The 17861-nt window shown below is 43.3% G+C and overlaps 3 protein-coding genes across 4 annotated transcripts; 1 reads left to right on the top strand and 2 right to left on the bottom strand.

Moving 5' to 3' along the window:
• Positions 1-25: 25 nt before the first annotated feature.
• LOC135494449 (uncharacterized) lies at positions 26-4094 on the bottom strand. The gene is made up of 7 exons (XM_064782435.1): positions 3776-4094; positions 3503-3664; positions 2822-3089; positions 2374-2545; positions 1795-1990; positions 1339-1674; positions 26-1121 (listed from the first exon to the last, which is right to left on the bottom strand). The coding sequence occupies exons 1-7, from the start codon at positions 3840-3842 to the stop codon at positions 703-705; spliced, it is 1620 nt and encodes a 539-aa protein (XP_064638505.1). The 5' UTR covers positions 3843-4094; the 3' UTR covers positions 26-702.
• Positions 4095-8065: 3971 nt separating this feature from the next.
• Positions 8066-13385, top strand: LOC135495076 (zinc finger protein 271-like). 2 transcript variants are annotated; one of them, XM_064783495.1, is made up of 4 exons: positions 8066-8165; positions 8437-9016; positions 9332-9398; positions 11519-13385. In XM_064783495.1, exons 2-4 carry the CDS (start codon positions 8564-8566, stop codon positions 13138-13140), a joined length of 2142 nt encoding a protein of 713 aa, XP_064639565.1. In that variant the 5' UTR covers positions 8066-8165; positions 8437-8563; the 3' UTR covers positions 13141-13385. The 2 variants fall into 2 exon arrangements, with proteins under 2 accessions (XP_064639565.1, XP_064639566.1); XM_064783496.1 differs by having other exon boundaries at positions 9632-11629.
• Positions 13386-15297: 1912 nt separating this feature from the next.
• Positions 15298-17789, bottom strand: LOC135494807 (zinc finger protein 502-like). The gene is made up of 3 exons (XM_064783094.1): positions 16850-17789; positions 16565-16637; positions 15298-16412 (listed from the first exon to the last, which is right to left on the bottom strand). The coding sequence occupies exons 1-3, from the start codon at positions 17540-17542 to the stop codon at positions 15337-15339; spliced, it is 1842 nt and encodes a 613-aa protein (XP_064639164.1). The 5' UTR covers positions 17543-17789; the 3' UTR covers positions 15298-15336.
• Between the last annotated feature and the right edge of the window lie 72 nt (positions 17790-17861).

Genomic DNA, 17861 nt, shown 5'->3' on the forward strand with positions numbered 1-17861 from the left:
GGACCTCCTTGAAGGTATTAGCCAATCAGAAGCCCTGTAAGTTCTATAGTCCATGCTGTTTCAGCTGGACACGGATAATACAGGTCTTCTGATTCGTCAAAACCTAATCGGGAGTATCAAGTTCCCGCATGAGAAAAGTGGCGAATGCTGGTGTAATGTTTTTGGTTATACCCCGAATCTCCGTGTATTTATATACAAGGAAGGCATCCTTTATCAACTTTCCTAACAACATGCTCAAAACCATTGCACCAGGAATCCACTTCTTCGATTTGAAGTCCAAGCCACCGCAAAGCTGCTGCCGGCATAAATCACGAGAGTGGATTGTCCGCTTTAGAAATTATCGTATTCAGACTAAGGTTATGCTTAATAAGACCTAGAAAACAACATGATTTTGTCCGAAGTTATTCCTTGTTCTTTTCCATACTGCATTGAGAAAGTCTTTGAAAGGCACTGCCATCATCAACAAACCCTGAGGTGAGTTCGCATGGAATTCCAAAGTCAATTTCAAAATTTAATTTCAATTTCAAATTTCAAATTTTCAAATTTTCAAATTTCAAATTTCAAATTTCAAATTTAATTTAATCATGGTGCAGATGAAATTGTAACTTGGGTTGAATTGTTTACGACGCAGACACAAAAGCATGTTGCAAAAGCGCTGCGCTCAAAACTGCACTACATCCGCGTATTAAGCATATTCACGTTTTACATCTCCTGAGTGTAATACCATCTTTCTGCAACCAGATATCCCGTTTCGACCCCTTGGTCAAGTCCAGCCTCCTCTGACACGGGCTGGAGCCTGTCCACGTGCGGAAGCGGTTCGTACAAAGCATCAATATCATGGGCTTCAGCGTCGCCAGAGTCTTCAAAGAAGCTCAAACACGCGTTGCAACTTCTTTTGCAATTTCGCAGCATATCGTCTGGGTTGTTTTCACACTCGCCATTTCGTGCCCAGGTCCAACAGTGCAGGCTGTTGTCATGGCAATCCTCGGGTATGGCGTGATCGTCTCCGCTTGGGCATTTGTTGCAACTCCTTTTACAGTTGACCAACATGTAACCTGGGTTTCTGTTGCATTCGCCTCTACTCGCCCATGAGACACAGTTCGTGTGACCATCTTGGCAGCCTGCAAATAGAATATTGTTTAAGATTCTCGGTTACCCATCCAACCCATTCACCGCTCTCGGCATTGCTAAACTTCAGTGATGTGGCCGACTACGTAAACCACGCAACTCCATAAAAACCTCGGACAAACCTCAGGGGCGTAGAGGGAGTAGCGAGGGGCCAAAGGCCCCAAGGAGTCAAAAAATGTTATTTCCCCCCCCTCCCCACTCGCTACCTACCGATAGATCCCCCTCCACCTCCGCCGCCGCCACCCCCACACAGGTTACAACTCTTCTTGCAGTTCTTCTTCAGATAGTCGCGGCTGCAATAGTTGTTACGGGACCAGTAGTTACAGTATTGGTTATTGTCGGTGCAAGTGGTACCGCCTCCGGTACCACCACCGCCTCCTCCAGTGCCGCCTCCACCAGTACCGCCACCAGTACCGCCACCAGTACCGCCACCAGTACCGCCACCAGTACCGCCACCGGTACCGCCACCAGTACCACCTCCACCGGTACCTCCACCAGTTCCTCCACCTGTGCAGTCCATCTTAAGATTTTGGTTGAGTTCTGCTTCTGAAAAAGTTAGAATTAAGAAGAAGTGTAATTCTTGTGGTACTATTATAAATTCATGTACCATTGATACGACGAGGTAAGAATTCGTTTGTCGAAGTGTCGTTCAAATAATCAACTTACGTCGTAGTTGAGCCATTGTCCTCTCGTTAGGACACCTTGAAATGTATTGGTTTCCACACGGCAGCATCTCCCTGACGAGGTTGTACAGGGCAGGGTCGTAGCTCTGTAGTTTGGCGCGGGTGTTGACGTGGTTGTGGATGCCATTGGGTGGGTTGGCATAGGCGTTGGCATTGAAGTAACTCTGTACACCTTCAGCCTGCGAGTGAAATGAAGATACATGTAATATCAAGTAGAATTCTGACCATTTGGAAACCAGACAGAAGTCGAAGTCCGATCATCTTGTTTTTATATTAGTGCACATGGGTATCATCAGCGCAAAGAGAACTGTGAGGTGCAGTCAGTCTGTTTTATAAATAATCTGAGGGAGTGGTCAAATTCATTAGAATATAAGCAAAAGAAATATTCGTGAGTACATAACTGGATCGTGAAAACTCTCATTCTCCTTCCGCTAATGAAGAAGAACACTGAGGAAGAATATGCTCCTCCATCTTGCTTTTTGCACTGGTCAGGTCTAAAACGATCCCCACAGGCTTGCTTATGTACTTCGTTTTAAAAGTCCTTGGATAACAATATACTCACAAAGTATTCCTTGTCTGTGCTCATAGCGTAGGTGCTCCTCCATAGACCCGTCCGCTTCGCCCTGTTGTACAAACTGATCACACGGTTGTTGAATCCACTGATGACCTTGTTGGCTCCAAGGATGTGGACACCATGGGAGAACTCGTGCAATATGATGTCTTCTACTGAATATCTGAAGATTAAAACGATATTAGCTTCTTTTGATCATTTAATGACTGTGATGTCGATTTTAGCGAATCATATTGAACAGAAAGCTCACTGGCATGAAATTTTTTTTTATTCTCTCGGACATCTTCGATAATGAGAGAGATCATAAAGTCGATTGAACCACTTCCAGAGCCAAGACTGCCGGACGTATATACACGTCAAACCATTCATTTGTTTGATCTGTCTATGAGGTATACTAACGTCAAGCTCTTTCAAACCATTCACAAAAATACATGTTTACCTGTCGGATTTCCTACAGAGAGCATTTTCTTCTCCACCAGTTGACACTGGTCGGTATTCAGTCGCCCCAAGGCCGCGCGCCCTTTGGTTCCACCAAGCGCCGAGGCTGCGGTGTTCCGGGATGTCCGTGGTCACTTCCCTCTCGCCCATCAGGGCGAATCGGCCGTAGTAGCGGTAGTAGGACTGTCTGACATCTGCACGATCAGCCATAAGGAAGCGAACCACGTAGCAGGCGCGCTTCAAGGCATCGTCAGAAAGGTAACGGGATCCTGAAATTTATCACATGGTGTTTTGTTGCAGATTTGCGAATGCCAACTGATCTGGCTTGAGTACTGAAGCATTGCAGTTTGATGGATGAATCCGAATGCCACATCAAAAGCAGTTTCCGTTATTTCCACAATTTGCGCAGAGTCCGCCTCTACTTAAAATCACCAAGAACTTCAATGGTAAACTGTTACGAAATTTAGCCAATCGGTTGGTCATATCATCACTTATCTGTTATTACGTGGAACCATGAGAGGAATCACTTCGGATGGCTGGTGTTAAATCGCTGTATTATTTCTAACCAAGCATCACATCTGCTGCATTCTGAGGAAATCAGGAGTTGATGCTGGCACACAATGCATTTCTCATCCTCAGTTTGCATCTATGACTGGCTTTATTTTAAAAGAGCAAAGCTTACCAAGAATCGGAATGCCGTATGCTTCAGTGTACTTCTGGTAGAAACTGCCAAGCCCACTCCCTCCCATATGTGTGGCACTTCGGAGACGCTGAGGAACCGCTCTGATGTGACCACATGAGTGAGTGTTCGTGGCGGACCCTGGTCGTAGTCCTTCGGCGAAGTCTGCAAAATTGTCGGTAAAAGCCTATCAGAGAGAGTATCGTGCGAAATGCTTCAAAATGATGTTCAGTCAAAGGAAATTTGGACAAAATGACAGTTTAAAACAATACTTACGGATTTGTTGCAAACATAGTGAAATACAGATAACCAGGAAAACTCTACATAGCGGTATGGCCGTCATGTTCGTACATTGATTATTGCTATTGACCTATCTCGAATTATCATTGCCAATGTTCAGTGATTAAAGTGATTTAGATAGTTTGACGATTAGGCCGATATTTGCGCCATTACAAACCTCACTCAATTCTGAGAATAGATATTTATGAACAGATTAAATGCGATGGTCCACGTCCTGATATTATTCGGGTTGAAAAGCCAGTGTGTCAAGCCAAGGCGCTTACCTCTTTAGAAAATACTGTTCACTTCCTTGTCGCGTTTAAAGGCGAGGGATCATGAGATAATACCAGACACTATAACGGTAATTGCGGCTGGGACACGTACGCTTATTGGACATTCTGGATAAAAGTTTGGGCCTGGATGGACTTTCTTGCCTATTCGGGTCTTCCTATCTTCGTCACAATAGCCTGAAATGTGTCTTTTTTTCTATAAAGTCGTACAGAGGGAACGTATGCGACAGCTACCTCGGAGCTCTGTGGGGACAGCAGGCGTTACCAGTATGACAACCGTGCTCATCACCGTCAGCCTAATGTTCGTCCTACTGACTCTGCCCAATGTGATCTATTTTATCATGGCGGTAAAACCTGAAGGCCGACAACTTGCAATCTTCATCTTGGCCCATTGTGTAACTAACTTAATAAACTATTTCAATAATGCTATTAACTTTCTTTTATACTGCATCAGCGGACGACAATTTCGTCAAGAAGTTTATCTGATATCTCGCGGTCGTAGGAAATCGTAGAGATTCCACTTCTGTTTGCCGTCGCAGTTTTTCCTCTTTTACATGCTTGTTGGCCTGTTACGCTTGCCCCATCATTAACTTACAAGCAAACGCCTTCGAAAGTTGCGTGATTTCCCCTTTCCCTGCTGTTGTGGGCGGCGAAAGCGGAAAAACCATCACCAGCTTCAAAGACACGTACATATACGCCGATAGGTAGGTACCTGGCCTGAGCGGTCCATTGACACTGCAGCGCCACCACTCACTATATACAGCAAAGTTGAAACTAAAGATAAGCATGTTTCAGCATACAGTGTGTGTAACATTTATTGAACTTTGTACAATAAATTAGATCATGACCGATATGTGTTGGTAGCCAGCAATGCAGAAAGGATGTGGTAGGTGACATATCGGTGTTGCAAGTCGCGGAAAGATGTGAAAAACAGAATCCCAGGTCTTATGCGTGTAGAAGTAGAAAATGTCCCCACGGAAAAACCCTATTCATATCCTGACGTATTGTAGGATATGATTCTATAGAGGCCAAGCTCATAAAAGAATCGTTTGTTTCCCGGACATTCCATCCTAGGACATTCCACACTTCTACACCGGCACTGAAGGAGGTTTTTCTCTGATTAGGCCGTGTAATGTTGTTGCTTCGACCCGACTTCGGCAGGTTCGCCCAGTATACCCTCCGGTTGGTGTGGTCATGAAGTTATTGATAAATCAATGCAGGGTGTTAAAAACTAGTCTTGGCGCGGATTCTGGTGATGTTGATGGTGATGGAGAAGTGTACAGCTGTAGAAAAAGTCCTCCCGCAGCATAACAAGTCCCACAATAACCGTCACACTTTAAGTAGACACATTGCCTGTTGTGCGTCATGGAGATAACGCCCATCTGCGGTCTGTAGCCACCAGAAACCCACTCCGTCTGAAATGAAAGAATAATGGTGAATCCAAGAGGAAATGAAAGTAAAGTGGAGAATTCAAGAGGAATCCAAAAATGGTGAATGCAAGAGGAAATGCAGGTATGGTGAATCCAAGAGGAAATGCAGGAATGGTGAATTCATGAGGAAATGCAATAGAATGGTGAATCTTAGAAGAAAAATTACTCGAAATGATATTTTGGTCCCTTACCCCTTCCCGTATCTGAAATTGTGTCCCTCTCAAATCGATGAAGAAATAGCCATCTAGACCAGCTGTGCAACCACCCGCCCTTCCGAATCCGTGCATAGTAGGTCCAAGGTCTCCATACAGGGTCGCGAACGTATAGTCATCATCAATAACGGCCAAGGTCTGTGATGAAATAACGACAACACATTAAGAGGGGCTATTAAAACACCTTTAGAGTTACTCTCCAACAATATTAAAGCATCGGTATCGCCCCGACCATTCTCATTAGTATAACTGCTCTGCCGATCCTGACGTTGATGCCTGAACAAAGCTCCAAAATGATGATACAAAACCTTATCGGTAATAATAAATAAACCGCCAGGCAAATTTCAGGCGTGTCGTTTCTAAACCTATCTCGCCATACCTACCGCTGTGTTAATCCTAACCTTGGTGAACCAGGTTCCACCTCTATTCTTCCATTCGGGGTCATCACCCGCGGGCACCTGGTTGTTATTGATGCTCCTGGGAGAGAGGTTGATGAATTCTTTATAACCGGTCAGTTCAGCCGCGTCTTGATAGCAATACATCTCCACAGGGTCTGTCTTGGGCGTTCCAGGATGCAGGGTGTAGTTGCCGTCTGGCAGAGTAGTCAGCTGGTTCAGATATTGATACTCGGCGCAGCACTGGGGTTTGCCTAAATTGATTAAAATGAATGAAAAAATGACTGTAGCGGACCGTAGCCTATGTTGATTGTTACTGTTATGCTTATGCTAATGCTAACACTCCGGATGCAGTGGACCGGCCTCGGCCGGTCGTCCGGTGACGATCAGTATGACGAAATTGAATGCGCTGGAGTCTTGCCAACAATATACTTACTCTCCACCTGAGCCGTCGAAAAATGGTATGTCCCATTCTCCCTCGTCAGTGTCGCATTCTTCAAACAAGGATCAAACACAGAACTTGACATTTGGCATCTTCCCTCCGCAGATACGTAATTAAAGGAGGTGCAGTTGCTTTGCCCCAGACAGGCAACGGCACATTGCGTCAGAACCATATTAGTATCAACCAGTTCAGCCAAATACGGTCCTGATATGTACTCCTCTTGCCAATAGGAGGCGTAGAAGAACCTCTCCTGAGTTGCAGTTGAGCTATTCAGAGCTGCGGAACCATGAAGCGAAAAAAGCCCGGCAAAAAACGCAAAAAGGTGCGGTTCGAAAGTCATCTTCATCGCGTATCTATAAATCTTCCAAGAAATGTGGCATCTTTAGTTAAAAAGATTAGAACTTGGAGTTTATTTCAACTGAATTCCTCTCCATTCGAGGGGATAATGAGAAAGAAAATGTCCTCCCTGCAGACGTCGCACAATCAGAATTCTGGCGCAGAAAGCAAAATACATGTAGTTGACTCGACACCGACTGCACAGTTTTAGTCAATTTGCTGTTGTGATAATCACTTTCCCACGTTAACATTGTGACCCTCCATCCGTCAACACGACCCTTGCCCTCCATAAGTGGTATTCGTAAGTCAAATTAGCTTTGTCTCGTGTTTGGACAAGTTGTTGCGTAACGCGTTTTTTTCCAGTTTTATTACATAACAGTGGCCCATTTGCCATTGCGATGCTTCTGTTGAAAGTCAATATTATACACATCCTTCCTTTTACTCAGTGCGCAGGGCCAGTGAAGCGAATATCAACCCCTGATTTCCTCATGATTGAATGTTTAAAAGGCCGTAGAAAGCAATTAACCGGAGTTATACACTCCGGACGCACTAGACCGGTCTCGTCCTGTCGCCTGCTGGTAGAGGAAGGACGATCAGGATGACGAAATGAAATGGGCTGCATTGGAGTCCAACCGGAGTTCACTGACGATGGTGCAGAAGACAGACGTCTTCGGAGAAATTTCAAGAAAGCAGCAAGTCAGGGTCCCCGCTCTTAAGAGCAGGGGACTTATGCCAATCATCAACTGCAGAACTGACTTGATGAAGCGTCGTTGGGTGATATGAATAAAGACTAGCGAATGCTTTTACTTCAATTTTGTACAGAAAGGCCTAGTGTAAATGTACGTGGAGTTTTAGAAAAAAGCATTTGCTCGTCTTTATTCATATCACCCGTTGTGACGAACTGGCTGGTTTCGCAATCCTGGACGAGGCCTAACTCCCTGCTCGAACCGAGACATGCCCTCGGGAATTGTGGTGCTGATTCTCCATGCCCCACAAGTCACCTCGATTGGTTCCCTCTGAACCACTGACAGCAACATGTACACTGCAATTCGGCCTATCCCGTTCGTGTTTCGCTTCGTCGTTCTGCTATGCAACATAAACCTTGGCGCTTTGCCGTATCATCGTTCTGGTAAATTCCGTAAGCCCATGCATGGTACAAATCCGAAGTAGCAGATCGTGAAAATATATTTTGTTTTTGTTTCTGAATTATCCGAAATAAAAACAAAGTTTGTGACTTAATCCAGATGCTGATGTCGCAAATCTTTTGGCGATAAGATGTAAGGTCAGTTAAAGAATATATTTTAAACTGTGAACTTGCCATTTAGGTATTTACGACTTAGGAATCGGTTGTTTTCTTTCAGCTTTTTCTGGTTTGGAAATTATACATACAGGGTGTCCCACAAGAAAAAATACAGGTTATTTCCACGATTCCCGTTTACCGATAACAGCGAAAATGAGCAAGCGTCCACATCATTTTTTGTAATGGCATATACCGTCGTCTGTGTGGAACGACCCTTTCGGGCTTGCGTCAACGTTTTTGTCCTTCATTTCAGGTTCCAGTGCAGTGCTGACTGCTGGAAGATGAGCTAACTGCCAAACTTATATTTCACAACACCTGTACAGTACTCAATTCAAGTGATCTCATTGGATACTCATGATGCAGTAAAGTTATAAAGAGAAATGGAGGAGTGTCTAGAAATGGAGGTCGAATCACATGACGATGAAGATGTTGAATGTTCTGGTATAAAAACAGAATCTGACGATGGGTATCCTTCTGATGAGACGGGGACTGATCGTGATGAGGTCAAGGTCAAATCAGATGAGAACGATGATCATACATTCAAAGAATATGACTCAGATTTAGAAGATGAAAACAATGTGAGAGTAAAATCTGAACCCGTTTCTGATGATGATATGCAGTACTTAAATTATGGAAATGATTCTGTCCATGATATGGTGAAAGCAGAAGTTGATCAACCTGTTCATTGGATGCCTGAAGCTGATGAGATTGTACGTGGCAGAGGACAACTGAAAATCGACGTTTTTGATCCACTACATGGTCAGGTATTGACTGATCCCGAGGAGAACAGTATCGGTAACCATATTGATGATATCCTCAGTGAAGTTGTTGGTGTAAGTTATAATTTTGTGAACTTCTCTTCTCTATGATTTGAGAAAAGTATCGAGCGAGAAAATGTTGTTAAAGACGCACTGTACAAGTCCTAGCTTTTAAGGAAGTTCTCCTTAGCTCTGTTGGTAGAATGCTTGTCTGTCAACCTCATTCTTGTGGATTTGAATCCTGTCCAAACCTTGGTGTTCTCCAATGTTACACAAATGTTATCTTCCTTAGTTGCCTCTTATGTCGTAGCATAATTTTTGGCCAAATTTAACCCACTTCTTAGTTTTTCTCAAATTGCATTAGTTCTTTTTCATCTGTTTAATTTCTAGGGTACTTCTTCCCAACACTGGGCCTTGAATGAAGCAGGGGAACTAGATCCTGTGGACCAAACTCTAGGTAAGTAAAGCGTGCCAGGAAGACAAATGGCATATAGTAGTTAGAGAAAGGGTTAATGAGTTTAAAAATTGGGAACAGCAGTGGCTGAAAGACAGTTACATCTCCCAAAGTGAATGATTTAAACACCGCCTAGCGGTCCACAAATGCTTCAGAAGGCCAACTTACAAGGTTAATAATGATCCCTTTTGATTGGAGCACTCTGAAGTTATGCTGGCAATCTTTTCTCGTTGCAGTGCCCAGACATGACCCAGAGTGCTCCAGATCAGAAAAACATATTGAAGTCGGCTTTTCAAGCGGTAGTAAACAGCTTCCAATAGGCAATTCAGGTGGTGCTAAAGAGCTTAAATTTCAAATAGGCAATTCAGGCGGTCATAAACAACATGAAAAAGGAAGTTCTGGCAATCACAAACAACTTCAAATAGACAACACAGGTGTTCCTAAACAACTTCAAATAGGCAATTCAGGTGGTTCTAAACAACTTCAATTTCAAATAGGCAATTCAGGCGGTCATAAACAACTCGAAATTGGCAATTCAGGCATTCGAAACCCGGAATGCTCCAGATCAGAAAAATCACCCAAAAAGGACAATTCAGTTGATTATTTGGTGTGCGAGTTCTGTGATCAGGAATTCCCCTGTGAGGAGAGGTTGCATGAACATAAAAAAAGCCACAGGGGGTGGAGACGATACGTTTGTAAATACTGCGGTAAATTATTCAGCAGACGACCTGGACTCGATGATCATCTCTATAGCCACACGGGTGAAGGACCATGGAAATGCCGCCATTGCGATAAATCATTTCTACGGAAATTTATGTTACAAACACATCTTGCCATCCATTCTGACATGGAAAATAAAAACCGATATTTTTCATGTGACAAATGTATTAAAACTTTTCGACAGGAATTTCACCTCCGGGAACACCAGGAGAAAATTCACAAAGACAAGGAATTTGAATGCAACGTTTGCCAGATAAGATTTGGGAAAAAGTATCTCTTGGTCGACCACATGCGTTTTCATACTGGAGAAACGCCTTATCAGTGTCAGCAGTGTTCTATGGCATTTGCGGTGTCCAGCGTACTGAGAAATCATATGAAAAAATATCACTCTGAACAAAAGGAATTTTCATGCGAGCGCTGTGAGAAATCCTTCTCGACAGGTTTTGGGTTGGATATTCACATGCGGAGGGCGCACAGTGTTGAAGAGGCAGTGGTTTGTGACTTGTGTTCAAGGACGTTTTCAGCTTATTCCCGTTACTTGACTCACCAAAAAGCTGTTCATGGCGGAGAAAAGCCATTTAAGTGCACCAACAAAGACTGTGAGAAGTCATTTCAACGTTTGTCTTATCTCAAAAAGCATGAGCAGGTCCATGCTGGTACAAAACCATGGGTCTGTGTCCGGTGTGGCTTAGGGTATACACGAAGACATAATCTGAAGAAACATAAGTGTAAGCGTACCAAAAAGTCTGTGAAACCAACAATATAATGGGACACAAGCCATCAGGATTTGTTCCAAAACTTGTCATCTTTTTAAAAAGCCATATATTCGCCCATGGAGGTGTGATTTTAATCCTTAAAATGTATTTTCTGTAGCAAATTGTTTGCGAAAAGGCATTCCGTTTACAAACATGGAGAATATATATTCACACAGGAGAAAGACCATTTGCCTATGACCAATTTGACCAGTCGCTCAAGACGGCCAGTGAACTCATTCATCTGACATTGGTGCAGTATAAAATTGTTTTGTATCAGTTATCACATTTTGTAATAAAACGCTTCTGTTGTTATTATAATTATTGATGTAGTTGATATTGCAAATGACCTGCCACCAAAAGAATTGCACCGGTAGGTCTCAGTTCAAGAATCGAGTCAGGGGTGAAGCTAAAATGTTGGATTTTGAGCTCCACCCAACCATCTCAATTTTAGTACTGAGTCCCAACAGTGCTGTGCTCAATTCTATTGCACCTAAAATTTAATGAGTTGTCCGAACGAAACATATTGAAAACTATCTTCCGTCGAATCTGATGCATCAGGTGCAACTCGATTGCGCCATCCATATCTTGAGATGTAATAGAAAAGTGTTAACATTCTCTACTTTCAATCTGTGTTTTGATTCATTTCAGTTGGAAAAGAATCACATTGTCCAAAACGTTGCATGCTACAGCAGAGCTTTTCAAAGAAGGATTACTCAGAAGGAGCTAGCAGTGACATCGGACATGAGCCGCTTCGATCCGGTCATGACCTGGAGGGACATTATCAATGTGACCAGTGCAGTGGAACTTTTATTGAAAGTGTCTCTCTTGCAAACCATAGACGTACACATTTCGAAAGAAAATCATTCGTTTGCGACAAGTGTAACCACGCTTTCTCTGGGCTAAACGCTCTTGCACAACACCAAAAAGCTTATACGTGTGGTAGGCCAGGGCGCAAGCCTTTCCCTTGTGTCAAGTGTTATGAATCGTTCACATGCCACGACGATCTTGTTAAACACCAAGACGTCCACAAAGGCGATCCCAACCCGTATAAATGTGACCAGTGCGACCGAGCATTCAAATTGAGTCGATCACTCATTCATCATAAGCGCCTGCATACGGGAGAAAAACCAATAAAATGTGACCAGTGTGGTCTGTCATTCAGACTACCCACTGAACTCGTGAAACATCAAGTCGCTCATCTGACTGAAAAACAATATTTATGCGATCGGTGCAATAGGGCGTTTCTGAGGCCAGGTGATCTCGCCGAGCATCAAAAAATTCATACGGGGCCGAGCGGTAGTCTGGAACGTCTACCCTTCCCTTGCGACAAGTGTTACAAGTCATTCACTTGTTTGGAAAATCTTACGAAACATCAAGGAATTCACACCGGAGACAAGCCGTTTAGATGTGACGAGTGTGACAAAGCGTTCAAACTTAACTGCCAACTCGTCCATCATAAGCGTACTCATACTGGTGAAAGACCATTCAAATGCGAGAAGTGCGACGAAGCTTTCGTTTTGACAACAGATCTCCGAAAACACCAAATGACGCATTATAAAACTGAAAAGTTGTTCAAGTGTGAAAAATGTGAAGAAACGTTTATGGACAGTGGTCTTCTTGCACGACATGCTGTCAATCATACTAGTGCGACGCCCCACCGATGTGGGGTCTGCAACGAACCTTTTCCAAAAAAACGCCTTTTGACGGAACACCAGGAAGAGAAGCACGACGGTTGTAAATTGAAGTGTGAAGTTTGCGGGAAACAATTTGTTAAGAATGATTTCTTAATTGAACATATGAGGCTCCACACAGGTGAAAAACCACACAAATGTCCCCATTGTTATATGACGTTCGCAACGTTCGAATCGGCCCGTAGTCATATTTACGCTAGCCACCAAGATACAAAATCTTTGAAATGTGAAATATGCGACAAGACGTTCTTTCGGCTTTTTGGGTTGGAAACGCACGTGCGGCTAGCGCACGTTCAAAAGCAGCCAGAGAAAGAATGTGACGTATGCCATAAGGTCTTCTCAACAAATTCGCATCTTAAAAGGCATAAGTTCTCTCATGGAGGGGTTAAGCCGTTTAAATGCACTTTTTGTAGTAAAGCATTTTCCCAGGGACATAGTCTCAGGAAACATGAGTTCATCCATACTGGAGTAAAACCTTTTGCCTGTGACCAGTGTGATGACTCGTTCGATAAGGCCTTTGAACTGAGGCAACATCAGACTGATGATCATCCGCTGCCAGATGCTGTCCATTATGTATAATTAGTAGTCTTTATAGTAGGCTAGACTAAGGAAGACATCATCCTCGAGTAAAGCCTCGGTAGTAATAGGTCTCTTTCCATGATGTGACCTGTCACAACAAATTCAGGCACATGTTGCTCTGAGCTTGTCAGGTTGAGACGGTCTGGTTGTTCATTTCGATGTTGTTGGCCTTTTGTGAAATCTTAGTACATCAATTTCTACCATTAGATGCATGTACATGTATATGGATTCTATTCAGTAATCAAATAAAATAGTCTGTAAACACAACTAACTTCGATTCATTCGTCAATCAACCCCCCCCCCCCCCGGCCTTACAAAGGAAATAAGGGTGATGAATGCCTTGAGATCTACCCACTTCCTATATTCACCACTCTCATTCACTGTTTGACCTTGTACCTCCAACTTACAAAGGAAGATTTGGATGATAATGCAAATGGACTGCCTTGGGATCCTACCCGATATTGACTTCTATCATGCATTGTTCAGTCTCATCCCTCCCCCATACAAAGGAAGATTGAGATCAATGGTACTCATGCACTGTGTTTGTCCTTGTCCCTCCCCTCTACAAAGAAAGATTGAGATAGTCATTGGACTGCCTTGGGATCCTTCCCATAACCAATATCCACTGCTCTCAAGCACTGTTCGGTCTCTTCCTTCCCCCATACAAAGGAAGATGGAGATCACGAATGGACAGCCTTGGGATCCTACCCATTGCGTGTATCCACCACTCTCATACACTGTGTTTGGCCTGCTCCCTCTCCCTTACAAAGGAAGATTGGGATGGGGAATGCCTTGAGACCCAAACCATTGCCTATAATCCACTGCTCTTGTGCATGGTGTTCATCCTTGTACCCTCTACCTTACAAAGGAAGATTGGGACAACAAATGGACAGCCTTGGGATCCTATCTAATGGCTATATCTACTGCACGCACGCACTGTTGGGTCTCTTCGTTCCCTCATACAAAGGAAGATTGATATCACAAATGGACAGCCTTGGGATCCTACCCATTGGCTATATCCACTGCTCGCATGCACTGTTCGATCTCTTCCTTCCCCTAACAAAGGAAGATTGAGATCACAAATGGACAGCCTTGGAATCCTACCCATTGCTTGTAACGACCACTCTCATGCACTGTGTTTGGCCTGCTCCCTCTCCCTCACAAAGGAAGATTGAGATGGCGAATGCCTTGAGACCCAAACCATTGCCTATAATCCACTGCTCTTGTGCATGGTGTTCATCCTTGTACCCTCTACCTTACAAAGGAAGATTGTGACAACAAATGGACGGCCTTGGGATCCTACCCATTGGCTATATCCACTGCTCGCATGCACTGTTTGGGTCTCTTCCTTCCCCTAACAAAGGAAGATTGAGATGATATTTGAACTGCTTTGGCATTATACCCATTGTCTATATCCACTGCTCTCATCCCAATCAATGCCTATACATACTCCTCTCATGCATTGTTTGGTCTCGTCCCTCCCAATTACAAAGGAAGATCGAGATGATAAGTGGACTTCCTTGGGATTCTAGGCATTGCTTCTGCACTAGGTATTGCTTCTGCACTTTTCTAAGAAGTATTCCACAGCAAATGAGAGACAGAGACCCAATCCCAATGGCCAACTGGCTTAAGGCATACGCCTTGTGAATGGAAGGAGGAAGGTTGAAGAACAATCTTAACAGTCTCCGAGGTGACCAGTTGGTTGTTACAAGGGTACAACTCATTCTGAGGAAATCAGGGCTTGATATTCGTTCTCAGGCCCTGCACACCTCAATTTCCTTAGGATGGGAACAACAGGATTCTTGCCAGGCGCCTGGCACTCAAGAAAGGAGTTTAGAACTAAACAGTGTCTTATCAAGCAAATCTGACTGGACTGGCACCATAACAAAAACAAACTTTACCCATAACAAGAGCATATAGTGTGGTCACACAAGTAGTCTTCTTGGGATGGGCAACTGGCAGTGGATCTAACTACACACACATATGTATGTGCCAGCCAACCACAGTTAGACTCCTATGTGCAGTCCATTTCGTCATTCTGATCATCTTTCCTCAATGTACCTGGCAACAGGACAAGGCCAGTCCCATGTGTTCCAGTTTGACTTGGGAACTTCTAAATACAAAACCAATGCCACATTTCATTTCTTATGGTTTATTTTAAAGTATCCCGTACAATTTTTTCAATCATAATACACTTTAACCTGGCTTTATATGCAGAGTCACTTCAGCCTCAGTTTCCTCAACTTCAGCCTCAGTTTCCATACCATGGTTAGGAGTCACTTCAACCTCAGTTTCCTCAGCATTCTGCAGTGCCAAAGTCTCCTCAGGTTTAATCTTACATATCTTTTCATGACTACGAACACCCGCTTTATGCCGAAAATCTTTTCCACAGAATCTGCACTTGTATGGTTTTTCCCCAGTATGGATAAGCATGTGCACATTATAACCATGTTTCTTTGAAAATGCCATTCCACACACTTCACACTTGAATTTTCTTTCCCCAGTATGGATAAGTTCATGCCCTGCTAAAGCTCTCTTTTTCTCAAAGACTTTTCCACAAGTCCCACATTCAAAACTTTGCCCCCCAACGTGTCCCTTACGATGCAAACGAAGATAGCTTTGCGTCGAAAACGATTTTTCACAAATTTCACATTTATGCGGGTTTTTACCCTCAGTGTGGACACGTTGGTGTTCGAGCAACCGCGCCCTTTTGTTAAAACCCTTACCACACGTCCGGCATTGAAAACCTTTTTGACCATGCGCTTCAGGGATATGTTTTACTAACTCGTTCTTTATGGCAAATTTCACCCCACAAGTTTCACACTGGAACTTAAGATTGGAATGTTGGTACTCGTGTTTTGTGCACGCAGCTTTCGTTCTAAAATCTTTTGTACAGTGTTGACACTTATACGGCCTCTCCCCAGTGTGGGTCAAAATGTGACTATCTATATCCCGTCTTCTCGGAAAAGCCATGTCACAGAATTCACACTTGAACCGTTTCTCACAATGGAACTCTTCATGAACAGTTAATTCATCAAGATTAACGAATACAAAGTCACATTTTTTACACTTGAATAGTTTCTTGCCCTTGTGAACATTTTGATGTGCTGCTAGAGCACTTTGTTCCTCAAAGACAGTCCGACATATTGTGCACATATATCTACACTTGAATGGTGTTTTTTTACGCGTACTTCGTTGTTCTTTTTCTGTCGAACTTGACTGTTTGTTCTTTGTGATGATAAAATGGTCTTCGTCAGTTTCAGGGGGACAGACTGCAAAGGAAATAGACAAGGACATGTGAAAATTAGGACACATACATCAGAGATTAACTGCTGTACTAATTAATTTTGGTATACTCATTAATTATAGCTGGTTGAAGATGATACCTTATGCAAATCACTGACGTGTGAGGAGCAGCACTCACCAGTGGCAGTTGATGTTCCAGTCATATTTAAATTTCCAGTGTTATCAACCTCCCAGTGTTGAATCATCGAATCCTGAAAACAGGGGATAACAAGCTTTCAGCAAATTAAAAATTTTACTAGAACATTTCCACTGCCCCCCCCCTCACTCAGCCATTTAAGGGAGGCGTGTTCAAAATGACACCTTCGCCCTGAAAATTGAACAGACACACTGGTACCTAAGGTATCTGACTGAGGAAAGGCGGGCTCCATAGCCAAGTCCAGCAGAATTTTCTCATTTTACTTACCTCCGGTTCCATCTTCACATCCGCTCCACATAACTGATCATCCACATCAATCCTCAACAGAACCTTCCCAACTACAGCTGCATCACCACGACTAGAGACTCCATCCCCCAAGTCAAGAGAATCACGAGAACAATCAGCCAACATGCCATCATGGACTGAGCTATTGAGTTCAGGGTCTGCATCACTTTCACACACCGATTCGTGTTCAGTTTTGATCGTTTCGCAATCGACTACCAAGCTTTGTGGTTCAGACACTGGATATGGACCAACTCTCATATGAGAATGTTCCACTGAATCTTGAAATATGAGCTCGTCATCACTTTCAAATTCTTGTTCAGTTTTGATCGTCTCGCAATCGACGTCAAAGTGCTCGGGTTCTCTTTCCGCGCCAGAATAAGATGCAGCTTCCACCGATTGATGATATCCCTGCTCGTCATTCGTAGCCATCTCATCATAATCTGGAAGTTCTTTTTTTACATGACCCACGATGCTGGCTTCATTTGCACTTTGGCTATGTTCAGTTATGTCAGTCTCTGTCTGAGTTGTCCTACCGGGATTATCCGGAGCCCTCTTAAAAGTTTGCTCCACCTGTTTCACTGCAGTCGTGTACTCAGACACTTCTTTTCTAATCATCTCCCTCAGAGAAAGAGCCATTTTCCTTTTTACTTTGTCGTTAGTAATTAGTAATGTCATGTATGTAATGGCAAACCCAAGCTACCCTACACCACTAATGCACTATGTACATGATGTATTACCTACACATAATGTACATTTGGATTTGTTATCAGTTTTTTTATGTGTTCTGGGAAACTCACCATCGCGAATGTCTATTTCATTGAACGATAGTTATGTTCTATAACGAATTCACCATATAAAGATGTTGCTTTTTCAGCAATTAATGATCAGAAAACGAAAATAAAATTGCTCAAAATCGGCTGAAATTATCGCGTCGCGCTAAACAATGGTACTTCTGTTAGGTTTATTTGAGTTTGCGCAACGAACCAACGAAATG

Source organism: Lineus longissimus, chromosome 10, assembly GCF_910592395.1.
Source record: "Lineus longissimus chromosome 10, tnLinLong1.2, whole genome shotgun sequence".
Lineage (NCBI taxonomy): Eukaryota > Metazoa > Nemertea > Pilidiophora > Heteronemertea > Lineidae > Lineus > Lineus longissimus.

Bases quoted from the DNA above. Each gene is read 5' to 3' on its own strand.
- LOC135494449 (XM_064782435.1), bottom strand. From the start codon at position 3,842: ATGACGGCCATACCGCTATGTAGAGTTTTCCTGGTTATCTGTATTTCA. The intron at 3,090-3,502 runs GTAAGCTTTGCT...GATAAATTTCAG, and splicing joins ATACGGCATTCCGATTCTTG to GATCCCGTTACCTTTCTGAC. The intron at 1,675-1,794 runs GTAAGTTGATTA...TAACTTTTTCAG, and splicing joins GACAATGGCTCAACTACGAC to AAGCAGAACTCAACCAAAAT.
- LOC135495076 (XM_064783495.1), top strand. From the start codon at position 8,564: ATGGAGGAGTGTCTAGAAATGGAGGTCGAATCACATGACGATGAAGAT. The intron at 9,017-9,331 runs GTAAGTTATAAT...TTTAATTTCTAG, and splicing joins TCCTCAGTGAAGTTGTTGGT to GGTACTTCTTCCCAACACTG. The intron at 9,399-11,518 runs GTAAGTAAAGCG...GATTCATTTCAG, and splicing joins TCCTGTGGACCAAACTCTAG to TTGGAAAAGAATCACATTGT.
- LOC135494807 (XM_064783094.1), bottom strand. From the start codon at position 17,542: ATGACATTACTAATTACTAACGACAAAGTAAAAAGGAAAATGGCTCTT. The intron at 16,638-16,849 runs GTAAGTAAAATG...CCCTGTTTTCAG, and splicing joins ATGTGAAGATGGAACCGGAG to GATTCGATGATTCAACACTG. The intron at 16,413-16,564 runs GTGAGTGCTGCT...TTTCCTTTGCAG, and splicing joins TGGAACATCAACTGCCACTG to TCTGTCCCCCTGAAACTGAC.